Source organism: Microcaecilia unicolor, chromosome 1, assembly GCF_901765095.1.
Source record: "Microcaecilia unicolor chromosome 1, aMicUni1.1, whole genome shotgun sequence".
NCBI classification, from domain to species: Eukaryota; Metazoa; Chordata; class Amphibia; order Gymnophiona; family Siphonopidae; genus Microcaecilia; species Microcaecilia unicolor.
In genome coordinates, this window is record NC_044031.1 from 213,539,124 (window position 1) to 213,561,865 (window position 22,742).

Consider the following 22,742-nt stretch of genomic DNA (forward strand, 5'->3'; position numbering starts at 1 on the left):
ACCCCTCTGCATGCATATGTGTGTCTGTGTATCTGTGCATGCACAAGCATGTGTGGGCACCTCTGTTTTGCTTTTGTGTGTGTAGGTATATCTACATGGCCTCTGTGTGTATGTGTGAATCCCTGACCTAAGAGGGGGAGGGGTAATGTAAACGGAGTAGTTCCCAAATGGTAGGTTTGGAAGCAACAAAATGAAACCAAGCATCCTTAGGCAGATCTGATGGATTTCTTTTTAGGGGGTTTCTGTGACTGTGACTGAGTATTTGTGTTTTCATGTCTAAGCATATGTATTTTTGTATTTCTGTGTGTTTGGGTATATATTGACGTAGCCACGGGTGGGCCCGATTGGGCAGAGGCCCACCCATTTTCAATTCAGGCCCACCCAGCAGCAGCACACATCGTCTGTGTAGCATGTTGTGATCCCCAAGCCCTGTCAGCTGAAGAATCCTCTTTGGAACTCTCCCCCCCCCCCCCCAAGCTGTGTCAACCCTGTGGCAGTGGACAATGCCTGCAGGAAGGGAGAAGGGGAGGAGTTGGATCCAGAAGTGGAGAAAGGAAAAAGATAATGGGCTTGGGGGGGGGGGGTAGGAAGAGATGGAGAGGTATTGGACCCAGGGGTGGAAGGTAGAGAGGAGGGATGGAGAGATGATGGACAATGGGAGGGAGGGAACAGAGAGGGAGAAATGTTGGACTGGGGGGAGGAGGGAGATAAATAAAATATCCAGACAATAAAGTTTTTAAAAAAGTGAATTATTTAGATTTTGGAACATGTTATTTTGGGAAATGGACATTGAGGATGTCTTTGTATGTTATGTACAGAAGAAGAGGAAATGTTTTTCTGTTTTTATTTCTCCTTTGTTGCAGTATATTCTGAGTTTGTCTTCTTGGAGCTCCCAGCTCAATTTTTGCCTTTGTATTTCTAATTTGTGATCCTTTGTTCATTGTTTTGCATGAGACAAAGATAAGGTATTTCTGTGTAGACATCTTACCATTCCCACTTGTTCTGTTTTACCTGTAGTAGGTGTATTTGTGTTTTAGGGCCTAATGAAGCCTTTGTAGTGCTGCCTATTCATAGGTAGGGTTTTTGCTATTTGAATTTTAAGATGAGTGCTACTGTTGTATGACATGTTTACTACATGTATGTTGAGTTTTTATCAGATTTTCTATTATTTCATAATGTGCCTAGTAATGGAGAGATTGATTTTCCTATTGCTCAGATGACATGAGAATCAGAATATTTTGTTGTTGAGTGACTTCCATGGAGAAATTACTTAATTTTCATTTGCACCTGTTGTTGGGGGTGGGGGGAGGCAGGTTTTTTGTAGGTGCAGAGTAAGTTTACATCTAACTTATATTTCAATTTGTTTATTACTTTTAACATTCAACAAGAATATACTTGTTTTGAAATACAGCCATAATACATTTATATGGATATATGGATATTAACAATATTTCTTAAGAAAAATAATTTCTAAAGGTAATAATTACTTCACCATTCAATCCTAATACATTTAAACATAATATTTTGCTTCCTTAGACCCCATTATTGAGGGGGCAAAAAGAGTATGAGAAGAATATTAATATAATTCATCAAAAAGTAACAAGAGGTGTAATATTCCCAATTTGCATTATTACGGTTCTTTAGAATCCAGGAAAGATTTGAGACTATCAGGTGAATAAAAGGTATATTTAACCTGACCCAATCTAATAAGGCATTTGCATGGATAGGCAAGGGAAAAAGTCCCTCCTATCTCAGCAGAGAGCTTTCCTTCTCTGTTGAGTCGGTTTCGTAACATCAGGGAAAATCTGAACTTTAATACCACCAAAACAGGTTCTTAAATTCTTTAAGTAAAGTTTCATTATATTGTTCAAGTCCTGCTCAAATATTAAGGAAACAATCAAAGTAGACCTTTCTGTTGTCTCATCCAGCGTTGGCTCAGGTATAGCTGAAATATTTGCAAGATCCAAATTATTTTGTTGGGCTTCTTGATTTCTCCCAATCTCTCCTCTAGGGATAGCAATATAATATAGCTTATTGATAGGTGGAATAGCTTCCATAGGCAATTTCAACACTTCATTTAAATATCTTTTAAATAAATCTAATGGGGGAATCCCAGGGAGCTTGGGGAAGTTTAACAAACGTAAATTTAGCCTTCTATTGAAGTTCTCAATTTGTTCCATTCTTCTCCGAATTTCCAAATTATCTTTCATCACAGTTACTTTAAATTCCTGGAGAGAATCTACATTCTTTTGAATATCAGTTACTTTCCCAGTTACTTCTTCCTTTATCAGGTCTACTTTTGAGTTCAGCTCTTGAAATTTTGTATTAAAGTTACTGACTTCACCTGACGTTTGTTGTAAAGTCACATCCATCTCATTCAGCTTGGCCCAAATCATCTCTAGATTTACCTCCGTAGTTCTCTTCCTGGCTCCTGCCACATTGCTCAGCATCTTCCCTGAGGCCTCCCGTCCCTCACTGCGGCTCTCACCCGACACACTTCCGGTAGGGCGCTGCTCTACACCAGGACCCGTCATCGACGCTGAGCAGGGAGGTCTTGTAATCTTAGGTGGAGAAAGAGATATTTCCTCTCCCGGCAGGTCCTCTGCTTCTCCAGAGAGGCCCGCTACGGGATCCGCATCTCTGTTTAGCTGGGAAATTGGCGAGAAGAAGCGGTCAAGTCCGATTTGGGACGAAGAAGGAGTCGAGGTAGGTGGGGGCACTAAGCGTCGACCCCTTCCGTTTGGTATGAGGCATTTGTAAAGAAAAATTTTTTTTCCCCAAAGTCGGTACTCCGAGACGCCTCTCTGCGCAAACTGTTACGCCGCCATCTTGTATCGCCCCTTACATCCAACTTATAAGAACTGCTACACTGTGTCAGGCCAAAAGGTCTGTGAGGGTCATGTATGCAGTGTGTCACATATGTGAGCCAGGGGCGTAGCTATGTGGGGCTACAGGGGCCTGGGCCCCGTAGATTTGGCCCTGGACCCCCCTGCCGATGACCCTCTTGACCCCCCCTCCCACCGTCAACCCGCCGTCACCTACCTTTGCTGGCGGGGGACCCCAACCCCCGCCAGCCGAGGTCCTCTTCTTCCTTCGTTCTATTTCTGAGTCTGACATCCTGCACATTGTAGACACATATTTACATCTGCTCTGAGGCAGGAGTAATTGTGTAAAAATTAGGATTCAATATTCTTTTTTTTTTTTTTTGCTCAGACCTTTAATGGTTTGTAGGGTGCAAGGTCCTAATGATCCAGTCCTTTCAAGAATGTAACTGGAGGAAACCTGCAGTCAATGCTATAATACCTGAGTGTTCTTATCAGGGCTTTTCTTGAGGGGGTACTTGGGGGTACCTTTTCCATTGTCTGCTAAAATTGACCCATGGACCCCAAGTTTTAATGAAAGAGTTCAGGCTCTACACACCAAGTCTGCCTTGCCATAGATTCTGTGACTGATTGCAGGAGGCCTGGCTATTGTGGGGTGGGTCCCTCAGTAATCACCCCACCCCTAAAGGGTGGCCTGGCATTTGAGTACCAGCACCTTTTTTGCTAGAAAAAACACGCTGGTTCTTATTGTATGTATGAATTGTCTTTATTTTAATGGAGTTTCTTTCTTGATAATTTTTGTGTTGTAAGTCTCATTGATTTGTGTTGTAAAAAAGGCAATCTCAGTAAATACAAATAACTGAGAAATGATCACAAGAGCTATCAGCCCTGCATGGTTCCGACTACAGAGGAAGCCCTCAGAGGAGGAGGAGGAGGCAGGTAAAAATAGGAAGGTGCTTCTTTTTCACTGTAGGGAATCACACAGATAGGGGTTTTGCTATGAGGTAAGGGTATCATATGAGTTGGGAATAATTGGGGGGGGGGGGGGGGGGGGGAGAGAACAGCAATTTGTGCCAGCAGCCCAAAAGGTTGGGCGGGGGTGGAGGAAGGTGGTTTTCTGCCATGGTGAGAACAGAGAAATTATTACTCTGGGGATAGGGAGAAGATGATTACACCAAGCGGGAGAGATAAAAATTGAACCTGAGGGAGGGAGGGAGGGAGGGAGGGAGTGAGTGAGGTAAAAAACAATTATGTTTCCATTGATGGAGTGGGGGAGAGAAATGATAACTGTGCTGTGCTGGAGGGTGTGAGAGAGATGGTAATTACTGCCCTAGCTCCTGTCCACCAACATAAACTCCTAAAATTGGTGAGTCATTTTTCCCACTGGTTTTCTCCCATTTTACTTGCTGTCATATACTTCCTTACTTTCCTGGGAAAAATATTTATAAAACATTATTTGAGATATTTAAGCAGTTATAAAGTCAACTAATGAAGTGAATCATTAATGTATTATTTCTCTAGAGCTGCTTTAAAATAATATTTTGACACGTTCTTTAAAAATTCGAAAATGTCAGAAGCCAGGAACGTCATACATAGTAAGAGAATGAAACCTTAAGGAAGTAACACTGCCTTAGGGTCCTGTTTACTAAGGTGCGCTAGTGTTTTTCGTACGTGCTAAAGCTAAAGACATCCTTGGAAATATATGGGGGTCTCTAGCATTAGTGCACGCTAATGTTTAGCACACGCTAAAAATGCTAGCGCACCTACAGCGCGGCTTAGTAAACGGCCCTTAGACTGAGAGGAATTCACCCTTGGAAAGTTCTAGAGAAAATAAATCCTATGGACATAGACAGAGAAATGCTTCTGGATTAATGCTCAATACATTTGTTCCATAATAGAAGATACAAGTTCATGTTGACTTCACCTACTGTATCTACAGTAGCTTATAAAAGTGTTCACAACCTTGTACATTTTCACTTTCTGTTACATAAAAAAAATACAATTCACAATGCACTTGCTTTGGCATTGCTCTTTGACCTAAGACTATTGGATAAATATACTGTAAACAGCTGTTGGGGCAGAGACACAAAAAAGAAATAGGTGAACTACGCAGTAATGCTAACAGAATTGTCTTAAGGCATGAGGAAATAATAACCAAATGTATGTTGAAGGAATGGCTAGAAAATTTGTCTCTTCTTTCAAATTATCCTTTACCAATATTTCAGACATGGTATTTCTCCTCTGAACTGTACCCTCTTATTCTGACTATTTTGCTCATTCTACATCCAGTCCTTCTCTTTATGCACTAGCATCTCCCAAAACTCAGTTCCTGGCCCTGTGCTTTCTGTGACCTCTATTTTATTCTACTCTTGGATTTGTACCCTTCTTTTCTCTGAATGAAAACATGGCTCATGACAATGAGACAGTAATAAATTACAAAATATAAAATATTTCAAAACAAAATACAGCAATAATCTATATATATAAAACTCACCCTCAACGTTCTATTGGCTGCTGACGTCACTGAAGCCAAGGTTCGTATGTTCAAAGCTCTGAAGCCTCGAAAATCACAGTCTCTGGGCCCCGCCCTCGCGTCAAACGTTATGACGTTGAGGGCGGAGGCGGAGCAATTCACCCACATCGACGACGGGTGGGGGGGGGGGCCACAGGAAAGCCTTGCTAGCGCCCGTTTCATTGGCTCCAGAAACGGGCCTTTTTTTACTAGTAAATTATAAATTACAGTTCATAAAAATATATAAACATTGTCTTAACCCAGTAGTCCAACAGTTTCCTAGAATTGGGAAGCTATTGGCTCCTGGAATAATTCACTCTACCACTTGTTTCTCCAAAGAGTCAGAGTCCAGTTCAGGTTTTATTCTGACCCGATGGAGCTTACTGAAAGTCTTTAAGGGTTTTTTTTAACGAAGCTGCGGTAAGCTTACCGCTTGCTAAACTGGAAGTACCACCGCAGCAGCCCGGCAGTAGTTCCCATCCCCATTTCCGACACTACAAAAATAGTTGTATTTGTGTAGTGCCAGTGTTTACCCGGCGGTAATCAGGCAGTGCCGCATGCTGCCTGGTTGATGTTGGGTTAGTGTGGGAGCCCTTACCACCACCTCAATGCTTCACTTGCCGCACGGCCATTTCATTAAAAAAAACCCAGCCTTTTACCTGCTGCGGTAAAAGGGGGCCTCAGCACGCACCAAAAACATGCTCTGATGCCACACAGGCCCCCTTTTGCTACAGCTTAGTAAAAGGACCCCTAAATGATCAAGTTAAAGGATTCCTAAAACTGCAGAGTATCAAAGAGTAAATGTCATTTACATTCTTGTCTTCCATAGGTTAGGAAAACACTCCTCTTTGTCACTTACTAGGATTCCCCTCAGTGCATAGGAGTATAAAACAGAAAAAGTAACACTGGGCCTTCAAGACTTAGTCAATAGTGATTATTTATTGACAAGTGACCCGACACGGGCCGTGTTTCAGTGCAAAGAGCACCTGCTTCAGGGGTCAAGGTCTCTGTACTGCAGTGTGTAAAATATATAGGTCCAATGCCTCAGATAGTGGGAAAGTTCCTCATAAATCAGCGTGTCTGTAAGAAAATTACAGCCGCAAGTCGAAGATAGAGCTCCGTAAGAAGCCGTCTTGTCTCTCTCAATGTCTATTTCATAGGTTAGGAAAACACTCCTCTTTGTCACTTACTAGGATTCCCCTCAGTGCATAGGGGAATTCAGCTATCACCTATACCTCTCTTTACTTCTTCTTTGGAGGCAGATCACAGGCACAGGTGCTTCTTCCTTTGAATTTGGGCCCTCCTGGATTCCACTCCAATCAGAGTCAGATGTGGCAGGGAACACTTTCTTTCTTAAACCCTGGCCCACCCTGTCTCAGCTCCTGGAGTTATCCTCTGAATTCTCCTCTTCCTTTCCAAGATCAGTGAGAACCTTTTATTCTTTTTTCGGAAGGCTCCTCTTGCTCCTGACTCCTTAAGGTACCTAGGAAATAGAGTATTGTCTTAGCCAGTCAAACACAGGAAGCTGCCTTTGGGCCTGTATTTATACTATTCAGCTTTTCCTCAAATTTGAGGTCTCCTCCTGCCATTACCTTGCTGGCACGGAGAACCCTCCCAATTCTGGAGAGCCCTGGTTGGCACATGTGGAGTGAAGGAGTAGCCTAGTGTTTAGAGCACCAGCCTTGACAACCAGAGGTGGCTAGTTCAAACCCCACTGCTGCTCCTTGTGCTCTTGGGCAAGTCATTTAACCCTCCATTGCCTCAGGTAGAAAACTGGATTGGGAGCCCTCCAGCAACAGAGAAATGCCCAGTGTACCTGACTGTAACTCATCTTGATCTACTACTGAAAAAAGGTGTGAGCAAAATCCAAATAAATATTACAAGGTCATCTGTTACAATTAGTAGGACCACTAGAGGTTTCTACACTCCATAATGGGTGAAACACAAAGGATCCGTATATGTACCATAAATTTAAAGCACATTTTCACTTTGTTTTGGATGGAAATCTGACTAAAACTGTGAACTTCTAAAAGCAGTTAAAGAAATTTCAGCACCGTGGAAGAAAAGGTAAAATAAACAACGTCTCTTTGGTCTCCTTGTAGGATGTGTGCTTTTGGTGTCAGTGATTGAACAGCTTGCTCAGGTCCACAATTCCACAGTTCAGAAAGCAATGGAGAGGCTCTGCAGCTACCTGCCAGGTAAACAGAGAGGATACGGTCAGCTAGTGATGTTTGTTTTTCTTAAATCAAGGCATCTTTAGTACCAATGTTGCCCATTCTTTAAGGGTAATTCTGTAACCTAGGTGCTCACATTTACATGTGCATTATGGACCAAATTCTACAAATGGCAACTTAAAAATCAGCACCAAAAAAACTAGGCAGTTAGTGTGATTCTATAAACTAAGCCTAAAGTTACGTGTAGTTTATAGAATATGCTCGCGCACCCAATTAAGTCTAACTAAAATGAGGCCTAAATACCTGCAACTAAGTTAGGCGCAGATCAGGTGCATTCCATAATACTGCTCATAGTTTTTTGAAACACCCACAACCTGCCCATTCCATGCCCATGGCCACGCCCCCTTTTCAACTGCACGCATGAGAATTTACGCATGCTGCGTTATAGAATACATCTAAAAAGTTGTGCGTGCAAATTCTAATTAAAGCCAATTAGTGCCGCTAATTGTTTGTTAAGTACCAATTATCAGCACTGACTGGCTTATTAATCAATTAAGTTGTGCATGCAATTGGTCATGCAACCAAATTAGTGTGCACAACTTAAGGCACCATATTTAGAATTTGGGGGTTAGTGCATAAATAGTTAGACTATACACATAAAGGTAAATACCTGCTTAACGTACGTGGAACAGCCTTTTAGAAAGGATGTCCAACTTGGAATACAGACGTCCAAGATGGTACATCAGTGGTTCTGCTTGTACTTTAGAACAGGATTTCCCGATGTAGAGCCTGTTCTAAAATACATGCCAGTCAATATTCAGCCGGCAGCGGTGAGAGGCTTTTTAAACACTAACCGTCAGCTAAATTAGACCTGTATATTCAATGCCGGGCCACGTCCAAGCAGCAGGCAGGACTTCTCCTGGCTGAAGGAACTTATGTCAATTCCAACTGAATGTCATCTGGGACCCGCATAAGAGAAGTCCACATTTCCCCCCTTCCATCGCCCTGAACAAAGTGTGATCCACCCTCTCGCCTGCCCTTCCTCCAAGTCACAGCAGACTCCCAGGGCCTATCTTTACAGGCCTGGTGGTCATCGGGGCAGGAGTGCACCCCATTGAGACTACTGCTACAGGTTGCAACAACCATTTTCAATCAGGAGCCATGAGGGGCAGGAGCGAATGGGATTTGCTCCTGCCTTGATGATCACTAGACCTCCAGGCATGTAAAGGTAGGCCCGAGAGGGTTTGCTGCAACTTGAGGGGAGAGTTAGGCGGGGGTGAGAGAGGGGGGGAACTACACTTTGTTCAGGGGGCAGGGGAGAGGGGGGATTAGCTTCAGGTGTCACAATATTCACTGTTACATGTAACCACAGAGGACGGTGCATACGTTTAACAATGCACAAAACTACCATCATCTTCAAATCAGGGGTGTAGCTAGACTTCAACATTTGGAGGGGTCCAGAGCCCAATGTGGGGGGGCACAGTTTGGCCCACCTCCCTGCCTCAACACCTGCCCCACCGCATGCACACAATGTGAGGAGAAGCTGGGCAGGCAATGCGCAGAGAACAGCGTTGGAGAAAGGTTTCAGCCAAACTAGGGGCCCTGGATCCAGTTTTGGGGGCCCAGGCCCCCCAAGGCCCCCTGTAGCTACACCACTGCTTCAAATACAAGATAAACGCACATGTTGCCTTTAAACATTTGGGGGAAGGAGACTGATATTCAAAAGCACTTATGTAGTCAGCTTCAGGTTTTGACTGCATAAATGCTTTTCTTTAAATTTCTCAGGCTACAAAACAGATGAATATTGAACAGATACAGTGGCGTTCCTAGAGGGGCTGACACCCCTGGTGAAAGGACACCCCCCCATCCCAGTGAAAGAACCCCCCCGGGTGCATGCCGCTGGGGGGGGGGTGCCGCGCGCCAGTCAGTGTCGTTCGTTTCCATGCTCCCTCTGCCCCAGAACAGGTTACTTCCTGTTCCGGGGCAGAGGGAGCATGGAAACGAACGACGCTGACCGGCACGCGGCAACCCCCCAGCGGCGTGCACCCGGGGCGGACCGCTTGGTACGCCACTGAACAGATACCCCTAGCCCATCCTAATTTTGGATGGATGTCAATATTGAATAGACAACTTGGTGTCCATTGAAAATCAGGAGGGCTAGAGGTGTTGCAGAATCGGGGCCTAAGTTATCCAGAGGGCAGTGAAGTTCAACTCCCCTTCACATAAATTTATCCTTATACTGCTGTTTAGGTTTCCTTGCTTTGGCTTTGTTAAGGTGGCCCAGTGGGGAACGTTATTTAGGAGGACTGGGGTTTTCTTTTATACACCCTCAAGTCCACTATGGGGGCAGTTCTAAAACTGGGCTTCTTCATTTAGGCTCCCTGAGAATGCTTGATGGGAACCTATGCTGTAACAGCACATACATGCCCAGATTTCATTATAGGATACTAATGTAACCAGGCATTATTATTATTTGTTACATTTGTATCCCACATTTTCCCACCCATTTGCAGGCTCAGTGTGGCTTACATAGTACCATAGTGGTGATCACCAGTTCCGGTATGAACAAATACAAGGTGTTATTGTGATATAATAAGGATCATGTATGATAGAAATATAGGGGAACTTAGGAAGGAAGGGAGAAGTTGGGGTGAGTCCATTACGATCTTTGTTTTGGTTGTGTTGCAGGTGCTCAGGTTTTTATGTTGGGTCTGTAGGATATGCTTTCCTAAACAGGTTTGTTTTTAGTTCTTTCCGAAAGTGCAGGTGGTCGTATGTTGTTTTTACTAATTTTGGCAGTGTGTTCCATAGTTGTGCGCTTATATAGGGAAAGCTGGATGCATACGTTGATTTGTATTTGAGTCCTTTGATGCTTGGGTAGTGAAGATTCAAGTATGTTCGTGATGATCTTGTTGAGTTTCTGGTTGGCAGGTCTATGAGGTTTATCATGTATCCCGGGGCTTCTCTGTAGATAATTTTGTGGACCAGGGTGCAGATTTTGAAGGTAATACGTTCTTTGATTGGGAGCCAGTGCAGTTTTTCTCTAAGGGATTTGGCACTTTCGAAACGAGTTTTTCCAAATAAGCCTGGCTGCTGTGTGTTGGGTGGTCTGAAGCTTCTTTAATATGATTTGTTCTTTGCAACCTGCATAGATGCCGTTGCAATAGTCTGCATGGCTCCCCCCGGAGTCGCCGCCGCCCCTCCACCCGGCCCGAGCAGCACTGTAAACTTACATCAGCACGCAGCAGCAGGCACATCAGCAAAGCTGCCGTCAGGGCGGGCTTCCTTCTCTGCCTATGTCCCACCCTCGTGTGATGTAACGTCGGCGAGGGCGGGACAAAGGCAGAGAAGGAAGCCCGACGGCAGCTTTGCTGATGTGCCTGCTGCTGTGTGGTGATGTAAGTTCACAGTGCTCGGGCCAGATGGAGGGGCGGCGGCGACTCCGGGGGGAGGGGGAGCGGTTCTGACTTCTGCAGCATGCCAGTAGAGACTTCCCTCTCTGTCCCGCCCCCATCATCACATATTGAAGCGGGGGCGGGGCAGAGAGGGAAGTATCTACTGCGCATTTGCGAGTGAGTACGGTCACTCGCCGTTTATATGTTTGATGTATATTGTGACGTCATCTGCATATATGAATGGGTTGAGTCCTTGAGTGGATAAGGACTTGGCCAGTGGGACCATCATAAGGTTGAAAAGGATTGGTGATAGTGGTGATCCTTGTGGTACTCCGCAGCCTGGTTTCCAAGGTGATGATATGTTTGTGCTAACTTCCACTTGATATGTTCTTGTGGTTAGGAAACCCTTGATCCATTTGAGTGTATTTCCGCTGATTCCAAAGTAATCTAGGCGTCTTAGTAGTATGTTGTGGTTGACCATGTCAAATGCACTGGACATGTCAAATTGTAGGAGAAGTATGCTTTTACCTGTTGCTATTTCCTGTTTGAATTTGGCTAAGAGCGTGAGCAATACTGTTTTGGTACTGTGTAGGGGGTGGAATCCTGATTGTGATTGGTGTAATATTGTGAATTTGTCAATGTAGTCATTAAGTTGTTTGGTAACTAAACCTTCCATTGGTTTGGCTATTAGTGGAATAGATGCTACTGGACAGTAGTTGGTGATGACATTTGATTTTTTCTTGGTGTCTTTTGGTAGTGGGGTGAGTAAAATGTTGCCTTTTTGGGAGGGAATCAATGCTAGAGGCCAACTGAATTTCAGTTTTGGTGCCAAAACCAGCCCAAAATTCAAATTCGACCTTGTTTCGGTTTCGGTCAAGCACCTACATGCCCAGATTTCATTATATGATACTAATGTAACCTGGTATCAGTGCTAGAGGCTGACTGAATTTCAGTTTTGGTGCCAAAACCAGCCCAAAATTTGAATTCGACCTTGTTTCAGTCGAAAATGCTGATGTATTTTTAACTGAAACTGAAACTTCCCCTCCCTCTGACCAAAAGTGGGCTCCATTCTTCCTCTTCCCCTGAACAAAAGTGAGCCCCACTCCCAGGCCCCCACCTTTAGCACCTCCCCCCCCCCCCCCCCCCCCGGGCCTACCTTACAATCCCTAGTGGCCTCAGGGCAGGAACGATCCTCAGTCAAATGGCTGCTGCAACTTCCTGGGGTGGAACAGGTGAATAGGGAATGGTTAAATATTGTTTACTGTTTCAAACAGTACCAGGATTATGGGGCACTGCACGAAACTAATAGGTAGCACTTTTAAAGCAAATTGGAGGAAGTGTTTTTTTCATCCAATGCACAATTGAACATTGGAATATGTTGCTGGAAGATGTAATAACAGCAGCTAATATAGCTGGGTTTCAAAAGGATTTTGATAAGTTCCTGGAAGAAGAAATAATAATACGTAAGTGATTTTTATTTTACAAATACTAACAGAAGGGCTCTAGGGTGGTCTTGGAAACTACAAATGCCAGGCAACATGACAGAAACACTTGTTTTGGACAGAATTAGCGGGACTGTAAATAAATATGCCTTAATGAAGAAGAGCCAGCTTGGATTTTGCAAAAGGAAGTAATCCCTTATTAATCACTAGTAAGAAAGGCCCATTTCTGAGGCCAATGAAACGGGCGCTAGCAAGGCGCTTTCCTTACCATCCCCCTCCCCTTGTTGCTGGACTTACCCTCCGTGTTGATCGCGGCGGATCAGCTGTTCGGACGGCACTCCGTGGGGGGGGGGGAGGATCTGCGGAGGTCGCTGTTTTTCTGTGTGCGTCGGGGGGGTGGAGCCTTGGAGGGCGGTGGAACTGGGGATTTGTTGAGTGTCATTGCCCCGCCCAGAACGTCATCACGTTGTGACGCGAGGGCGGGGCAAGCACTCATAGTGGAAAACTGATCTGGACCATGACAACTTAACTTGGAATGCTGGGTAAGTTTGCCTCATAGAACGTTGGTGGTGCGTTTTATATAGAGAGAGAATTTTTAGAAGGTATAAATGAGGGTCCTTATGACAAATCCAAAGGAAATAAAAAGAATAATGAACAATGTGAGAAAATGGCCTGTCTTGCTCCAGTGATTGGCTATAGGGTAAAGAAAATGAGTAGAAGTGTGGGGGAATAATTGCACTGGTACAAGCTCTGTGGGTGGTTTGTATCTCAAGGAGTTTGCAGTTTTGCTTTGGTTATTGCCACAGGAAGAAGTACAAGCAGAGGTTTGGGCCTGTTCGTTTCTTTTTTCAAAGTAGATACTTTTTTCTCATGTGCAATAATTTGATAGACCATATGATCATGGTATGAAATTGTTAAAAAAAACTTATGATCTAGAAATATTGTAGAGATAAAACAGAAATGACTCGTATTTAATCAAATCATTGAGTTAGCATCAATATTAATATCATTTCTTTCTCTTTCATTACGTAGAACATCTGTACTTAAAAATGATCTGCCAGGGAGCAGCTGAATTTTTTGGACCTGATTTAATAAAATTGTAAGTACTGTAACAGTAAATTCCGCTAAGGCTTAATATTTAAATAGCAGAATTACTCCCATTTCAAGGGGCTTTTTACTAAAATGCAGTAAAATGTACAGTTACCATGGCTTAGTGCAGGATTTTACTGCTCAGCAGCTGCAAATTTTATGTGGCACCTTTTGGAGGTGTACCCACTCTTTTTATTGCAGCTCGTGCATTAATGTTCCCACTGGCGCATGGAACCTGCTGACAGTCAATGTGGGACCACTTACCCTTACCCCCTGTGTTAACTCTGTGTTAGCCAGTTAGCACACAGTAAGTGTAAAACACTAGATGGTATCACTTCCACGCCCCCTCTCCACCTATGCCATGCCAGGGAAACCATCTGAAAAATGCAGTAATGCGCAGAAGACTATTGCAAGTTTCTGTGTGTTTACTACACCTTAAGGACTTAACGCCCTTAAATAAAAGGGCCCCTAAGTGACTGTGCAGTTGAAACTTATGGAGGTGACAATGCAGTGAAATCAGATTGACAGATATGGTGGGCAGTCATGCTTGTAATCATATATATATGTATGTATGTTCTGGTCTGTCCTATGTTTGGTTACTCCCTTGTAGAGTCCCATAATTTGGCTTCTTAAAGATCTTTTTTTTTTTTTTTTTTTAAACTTGCTGAATTATGTTTCAAACAGCTTAAGGTTGGTGTTTTTATGAAAGGAGGCAGTACATAAATGTAATAAATAGAGCAGCGGTTCCCAAACTCTCAGGGGTGCCATAGCGCATCGCTCCCTACTTTCCCCTCCCGCAGGTCCGGCATCTGCTGCTTCCTGTTTCTTCTCCTGCCGCCACCGCAGACCTTCTTACATTTTCAGACTGTCCGCTATTCACACAGGCGCTGCAGGGACTTCCCTCTGCTGCGCCCGGCCCTCACAACAGGAAGCTGCATCAGAGAGGGCTGGACATGGCAGACTGGGAAGGCCCTGGAGTGCCTGTGTGAATCATGGATGGCCCAAAAACGTAAGCTGCAAGCACGGCAGCAGCAACAGGGGAAAGAGAAGGAAGTGGCAGTGATCTTGGACCTGCAGGAAGGAAGGTAGTGAGCGATGCTGGATTTGGGGAAGGCTAGTAAATAAAATGTTGTAAAATGAGGACCAGCTGCAGCAGCACTGATAATGGCACACTTGCAGATTTATCCATTGCCATTCTCCAGCCTCATGGTGCTCTGGAAGAAGAAGAGATGCTTTTAAGGGGAAAGATCTCTCAGAGCTCACAAGTGAAGGCTCACGGAAGAAGCCATTTAAGACCATTTGACATCCCAGCAGCTCTCCACTCACATGGGTTGTCTTATTGAAGACAAAGCTTAGAGGTGGGGAATAACAGACAATAAAATGAAACTAATATGAGCATAAAAAGCTGCAGTAAACTTCAAAATACTTAAAAGAATAACTAAATGATCGAAGATCTATAATCATTCTGTCTAACCTGGTGGAGTGGCGGTACAGCTAACAACTTTTTCTCTCCGTACCTCAAAACGCGTGTAGGTTGATAAGCTGGCAGGGAAGAGGCTCATTATGCAATGCTTTGAAGATAAAGGTCAAGATATTAAACTGAAGTCTACATTTAACGGGCAACCAGTGTAGACTTTTCAAAACTGGAGAGGTGAATAGATGTTGGTCTCTGTTGATTCTGTGCAGCAGAAGAGGCTGCAAAATCCAGTCCACGTTGTGGAATTCCCTGTTTCCCTCAAAAGCACTGTCAGTATCACCAACTGAGTTTCTTACAGTGTTATGACTTGCAGCTAAACTTTGTATTTAACATCACCAGATAGACTCAAACTCTTGATCTGATTCTTTTTTTAATGCAGTTAATCAAAAACAAGACTTACTGTTGAGATGTACTGGAATAAGAGTTGCTGCCTTCTGCAAAGTGGTCCTTTTACTAAGGTGCACTGAAAAATTGCCTGCACTGGTGTAGACGTGTATTGGATGCATGCAGGTCCATTATTCAGTGCACCTGCAAAAGCCTTTTTTTTTGGGGGGGGGGGGGGGGAGCTAAAATGGATATGTGGCAAAATAAAAATTGACACGTGTCCATTTTGGGCATGAGACCTTACTGCCACCCATTGACTTAGCGGTAAGGTCTCACGCGTTAATTGGGCAGTAATGGTCTATGTACATAGAATGACGCTTAATAACAATTATTTTCCGACACACGTAGCAGATGCGCATAAAAATCTAAATTACCGCCCAGGCCACACAGCCGGGCGGTAACTATGAAGTGACACGTGCTGGACGCACGTAGGCGTCTACGCATCTTAGTGAATGGGCCCCTTGGGGGAGATACACAATCCTTACCATGCTTGCAATGTTTGCTTTATAGTTGTAGCCAGTGAGTAATTTATCAGGTCTCATCTAATGAATAAGAACTGTTTGAGCAGAGGTCCCGTGGTGCTATGATAGTATGAAAGTGCTTTACCTTATGTTGGGCAATTTGAGTTCATTCTGTGCAGTCACATTTTTTTATATATAAAAATGTAGTGAAGGATATCAAATAGAATAAAGGTTTCTATTTACAGTATAAATGTACGGTAACATAAAGGGCAGCTGTTTGTTGATTACATTTAACTGAGCGAATTGGTCACAGTGATCTAAACAAACTTAGGCGCCCTTTTACAAAGCTGCGGGAGGGCTAATGCGTGAGTAGCGTGCACCAAATCAGTATTACTGCCGGGGTAGTGCGTGCGCCCAGCAGTAATTCGAGTTTGGCACGCGCCGAATCCCGCGGTAGAAAATATTTTTCTATTTTCTACCATGGGGATGTTCTCGGCGGTAATCAGCACCGCCACATTGGCGCACGCTGCATGGTTACCATGCGGGTAGCAAGTCAACTATTATCGCTAGGTCAGTGGCTGGTGGTAAGGGCTCAGGCCGTAAATAGGCGCATTCTAGTTTCCATTTCCTGGCCCATTAAAAAATGGCCTTTTCCCCAATCGCAGTAAAAAATGGCCCAGCACGCGCCCAAAAGACGTGCTCACACTACCACAGGCCGTTTTTTTACCACGGCTTTGAAAAAGGACCCCTTAAATTCTACCGTATGTGACCATCTCTTGGAAAAGGTGACTAAAGTCTACAGAAACAAAAATGAGGTTTAACGAATTCTGTTAGAGCAAACAATTTGTAACACAAGAGTCCAAAGCCCATCCTTTTATGTGAAAAAAATTAAAAAAGTTACAGAAGTTCAAACATGTAACTTTTGCAGACTGCTTATGGACCCATGACATTAAAAAAACAGCCATTCTCAACATTTTGGATCTGCGACTTTAGTCACCTTTTCCCAGTGAAGGACACCTATGTTAGATTAATCTTGTCAAAGTCAGACTTAACATGAACGATGATAACCTTAAGGAGAAAACAGTGAGACTGAATGTAGGAGCCTGCCAACTGCTATGTTCCTATTTATGCCAGGTTGTTTACTTTCTTATTCAATTATTTTGTTTCCCCTCAGGTTTACCTCTAAAGCAAATGCAGATGTGGTGTGTCATGCTCTCAACCTATGCAGAAAACAGCCAGGTTTGCCATACTGTCATCTCTATCCTCCTCCAAAGGTTAGATAGCTTTGATTCCACCTTCATTTATCAGATCATACCGTAGGCTTGGCAGATAGTTAGAGGGCTTGGATTCAAATATTTATGTCTGAAATTTTCATGTATTTTCCCAACAGGCAAAATGGCAAGGCAGCTGCTGTGCACACAACAGAGTAGTGCACTATGGTGCTCATTTTCAAAGCAGATGGCTGTCTTAAAATGTCTTTAAAAATATCCATCTGCTAAAAACGTCCAAATCCTGATTTTGGAGGTTTCACACTGCAGTTCTCAACGCCACCTGAAATTAAATATGACCAAAACCGAGCTTCTCATTTCCCCCCCAAAACCCACCTCCCCGCTCCCCCCGTTTTCTGTTTCTGTTGATGGCTCTCTCATTCTCCCTGTCTCCTCAGCTCGAAACCTTGGGGTCATCTTTGACTCTTCTCTCTCCTTCTCTGCTCATATCCAGCAGATTGCCAAGACCTGTCGTTTCTTTCTTTACAACATCCGTAAAATCCGCCCCTTTCCTTCCGAGCACTCTACCAAAACCCTCATCCACCCCTTGTCACCTCTCGTTTAGACTACTGCAATCTGCTTCTTGCTGGCCTCCCACTTAGTCACCTCTCCCCTCTCCAGTCGGTTCAAAACTCTGCTGCCCGTCCTCATCTTCCGCCAGGGTCCCTTTACTCATACTACCCCTCTCCTCAAGACCCTTCACTGGCTCCCTATCCATTTCGCATCCTGTTCAAACTTCTTCTACTAACCTATAAATGTACTCACTCTGCTGCTGCCCCAGTATCTCTCCACACTCGTCCTTCCCTACACCCCTTCCCGTGCACTCCGCTCCATGGATAAATCCTTCTTATCTGTTCCCTTCTCCACTACTGCCAACTCCAGACTTCGCGCCTTCTGTCTCGCTGCACCCTACGCCTGGAATAAACTTCCTGAACCCCTACGTCTTGCCCCATCCTGGGCCACCTTTAAATCTAGACTGAAAGCCCACCTCTTTAACATTGCTTTTGACTAGTAACCACTTGTAACCACTCGCCTCCACCTACCCTCCTCTCTTCCTTCCCGTTCACATTAATTGATTTGATTTGCTTACTTTATTTATTTTTTGTCTATTAGATTGTAAGCTCTTTGAGCAGGGACTGTCTTTCTTCTATGTTTGTGCAGCGCTGCGTACGCCTTGTAGCGCTATAGAAATGCTAAATAGTAGTAGTAGTAGTAGCAGTTCGTCCAAATAGCAAGGGGGGGGGGGGTGTTGTGGGCGTATTTGGGGCAAGACTAGGGAGGGCCCAAAAGTAGGGCATCCAACAGGGATTTTCAAATGGGAAGAAATGTCCATGTCTAAAAATGGATGTTTTTATCTTCTAGACCTGCTTCAGTCACGTCCAAATTTCAAAAGGTTTCTATAATTGAGCAGCTGACCACTGAGGGATTAAAGCATGACCCCTCCTTAATCCCCAGTGGTTGCTGACCGCCCCCCCCCCCCCCACCCCATTCCTTTCCCCTGAAAATCAAAGCTGGAAAGAACCAGGCTCTATGTCAGCTGCAGATATTATGACCATTCCAAACCAAGTAATAAGCAGATCAAAGAAGTAGCCTAGTGGTTAGTACAGTGGATTATGAACCAAGAAATCCAAGTTCAAATCTCTCTTCTGCAATTCTTTTAAATATTCTGAGCCTTCTAGAAACAGAAAAATACCAACTGTACCCAGTGCTTGTTTGTGCCGGTATGCGCCGGTACAGTGTACCGACACCTTTTTTTAACCTCCCAAGTCCCCCCTCTCACTGCTCCTGTTTTCTTCGCTTGAGAGTCCGGGTCCCCGATCAATCAGTACACTCAGCCTTCGAACCTATCCACTCGTGGAGGCCCTGTTTGTACCACCCCTTTGACGCAACATGATGTTCAGAGAGGGTGGAACTAACAGGGTCTTCCCGAGCTCGTGGCATTGGTGCGAAGGCTCGTTAGTTCTTGTGCTGGGCCTTGTACTGGCTGATTCCGGGGGCCCTGGACTCTCAAGCAGGCAGGCAGTGGGAGGAGGATGGGTGGGAGGGAAGGAGAATTGCTGGACATGGATAGCAGGAGAGGACAGGGAGAAGAGGAGAATCGCTGGACATGGATGAGAGGGGCGGGCAGGGGAGAAAGGAGAATCACTGGACATGGATAGCAGAGGACAGAATCACTGGACATGGATGGCAGGAGAGGATGAGGGGAAGGAGAATTACTGGACATGGATTGAGGGAAGGACAGAGAGCAGAGGAGAATTGCTGGACATGGATAAAAAGGAGAGCAGGGGAGAGAGGGGAAATTCCTGGACATGGATGGATGGAGGGGTTGACAGGGGAGAGAGGAGAAATTCTACACTTGGATGGAGGAGAGGGGGGAGAGAGAATTATTGCTGGATATGGATACAGGGGAGAGAAGAGAGAGGAGAAATGCTAGATATGGATGGAGGGCAGGAGAGAGGAGAAATGCTGGACATGGACACAAGGGATGTGAGAGAGGACAAATGCTGGTGGACATGAATGGAGGGTAGGAAAGAGAAAAGAAGATGCACGTGGATGGAAATGAGGGACAGGGAAGAGAGGAGAAAAACTGCACATGGATGGAGAAAATAGGCAAAAGCTGAATCCACGTTATACCTCCTCCAGTCAATTCCACGGAGGACCCAGCTTTTACTTATGGATGTAGGGCAAGAAATAAAGAAGAAAGGAGGAAAGTAAAGAAATAAATGGAAAGGAAGCCCTGGAAACGAAGTTAAGAGAACAGAGAGCAGCAGAATCAGAGACTGAGACCAACATGATCAGAAAAACAAAGTCACCAGACAACAAAGGTAGAAAAAATCATTTTATTTTCATTTTAGTGTTTGGAATATGTCCAATTTGAGAATTTACATCTGCTGTCTTATGTTTAATCTCTTTTTTAATTTTTACATTTATATCATAACATAAATGTTAGAAATATATGAAAACTTTTACATGAAAATAATTCAAAATTATTCTAGAAAATTCCCCTTAATTTAGTCCACTATATATTGATCCAAGTACTAGGAAAAAAAGAAAAAAAATCTTATATTATCATTGAAGCGGTAGGGAGCTGACTAAAACCCGCAACCGAATACAGCGTAATTATCCAGTTGATGCTTCCAAGGAAACCTTTGCCTTTCTTTAGAGGTAATAAATTCTAGCAATTTTGGGGGATTAAAGAAAACATAATTAATATTTTCAAGAGACACAAGACACCTGCAAGGAAATTTTAACTCAAACAAACCTCCTAAGTTGAGGACTCTTGGTTTATATTCCAAGAATTCTCTCCTTCTTTTTTGTGTATCCCTTGCTAAATAGGAAAAATTCGAATTTTAGCCCCAAAAATAGCTCATTAATGTGACGAAAATAAGAATGCAAAATGCTATTTCTGTCCGGCTCTAAGGCAAAAGTCACTAAGAGAGTAGTTCTTTCCGTTACAACATCAAAGGAACTTTCCAGAAAGTCAGTTAAATTCGTATCATCCTGTGGTTGTTCATTAGAAGGTCTTGAAATCCCTGTTATATATTGGGTCCTAACTATGGGCGGATAGCCCTCAGCTGGAATCCGCAATATTTCCCCAAAGTACTTCTTAAGCATATCTAATAAAGGTGTTAAAGGTGATTTTGGAAAATTCAAAAATCTCAGATTATTTCCAGTCCTTGATTTTCCTGATATAAAAGAGAGAGACTCGTAAAATGGAATAAGCGTAGAGGTAACACTTTTCAGTTGTACCACTTCTCTTTCTAATTCCTCAGGTTTTTTTCTTTGATCATGAGCATTATCAGACAGATTCTGATTCAATTGCTTAAGTTCTGTAATCTCTCCCTTAAGGGAGCAAGATAATGTAGAAAGAGTTAAGTTCAAACCTTGGATTGCATCCCAGATCGATTCCACCGTTACCACAGCTGGTCTCATCAAACCTTCGGTCGTGGTTGCAGAGCCCTGAACGGGAGTAGAGGAAAGCTGAACCTTCTGCATTTCCTCTGCTGATATTCTCCCCGGGAATGAAGGGCAAGCGGGACCTCCTCTCTCTACAAATGAGAGCTGACCCATTCCGGGCATCCCCGTTTGTTGTGAGCTAGCCACCCCAGTACTGCTTCCAGGTCACGGAGAAGCTGTGATTGAGGGAGGGCTCAGAGACACTCCTTCTAAGCTGTGGTCCACATCAAAAGATGCGGAACCCATCGAGGCAAGTGTCTGCTCTCCCAGCGTTTTCAGCCCCAAATTCTCCATTGTTTGGCACGAAGGGGGGACCCCAGCCAGACTCGAGGAGGTAAGTGTCTTAGTTTTCCCCTTTCTTTTCCCCATCCTCAGACAGGGGAAAAACTCTTAGCGACAAACTCCTCCAGACGAAAATTCAAGAGCCTCTAAACGCATTACTGCTTCAGGCGCCATTCTGCTGTCTTGCTTTGCACTGGGTACACTGGACCTGTAACAGCTTACCGAAATTATTTCTAATGAAAAAAAATTGTGTTTTTTTTCTCCTATACTAGTATAGTATTTTCAATGATGCCTGTTTATATGTGTCATGGCTGGTATGAGGGGTGCGGCAACCATAGGGGTGGAACCATAGATGGTGACCCCGCCCATAATGAGTACCGGTACCTTTTTTCCTACAAAAAAAAGCACTGACTGTACCTAAATACTTAAAACACCTGCAAGCCTGAAGGCTATTAACGTGGTGTACATTCAGATACAGTAGGTATTTTTCAGGTCTTGGAGGGATCACATTTACAAAAAGAAAAAAAAATAGTTACAGTTTGGTTTAAACCTGTGTCCCCTGGTTTAAATTCCACTTCACTAGCCACTAGGCTACTCCTCTATTCTGCAGAGATGTCTCTGTGGCCATATTTAAAAAATTATGCCAGATAGATATATCCCTGTTTTTTTTGTCATTCAAAGGTTGGATGTTTCACTTTGGAAAATGGCCATTCATTTTGGACATTTTCAGTGTTGGCCAAGCAAGGATCAGAGATTACAAGTAGAAACCTACACACAGTATTACTGGAAGTAGTATTGCCAGTTGGGCATTCAGAATTTTTATAATGAATATGCACACAGATATATCTCATGCAAACCCAACTGGCTATGGGGAAAAGGGAGGGGAAGCACAGAACAATCTGAGCACTACTGGACTACTGCAACTATTAGCAGCTGTGCATGAGTCATTGAAGAGTGATAACATTCCTTAATAGAGCTGTACCGAATAACAAATTTTACTATTCAGCTGAAAACAAATAATGAAAGATATTATTCACCCAAATACAAATACCAAATGCCCCTCATTTGTTCTCTATGCTCTCCAGCAGCATTTCATGCCAAGAAGAATGTTTACTTCCTGGAAACCCTTTACTTCCTTTATAACTCTTCAAGAGGATGCTGGCTAATGTCGTTACTTCCTGTTTGGTAGTATTTAAGGAAGTTCCTGCCTCCCAACCAGTGCCTTTGCAACATGTCTCCTAGAGTTCTCTAATGTGTATTGCAGCCTTGTTCCTGTTTGTCTTCTGTTACTACCTGTGTTTTGCTTCTGCTTTCAAGCTCCAGTCCTGCTTCTGCTTCCAAACTCCAGTCCTGTCTTTCAGTTTTCAGCCATGGTTCAAGCTCACAGCTCAAATTTCAGCTCCAGCATAGCTGTAGCTCTCAGCACAAGCTTCAGTTCCAAGCACTGCTTCAGCTTCCAGTCCAGTTCCTGCTTCTACT

General features: G+C 43.8%; 1 protein-coding gene across 1 annotated transcript in view; it reads left to right on the forward strand.

Moving 5' to 3' along the window:
* The window catches only part of AOAH (acyloxyacyl hydrolase), a 213,672-nt gene that overhangs the window by 9,543 nt on the left and 181,387 nt on the right, over window positions 1-22,742 (forward strand). Inside the window, exons 2-4 of the mRNA XM_030204112.1 lie at window positions 7,437-7,532; window positions 13,378-13,444; window positions 16,931-17,030. Coding sequence (XP_030059972.1) covers window positions 7,437-7,532; window positions 13,378-13,444; window positions 16,931-17,030 — 263 coding nt within the window. The remainder of the gene's footprint in view (window positions 1-7,436; window positions 7,533-13,377; window positions 13,445-16,930; window positions 17,031-22,742) is intronic.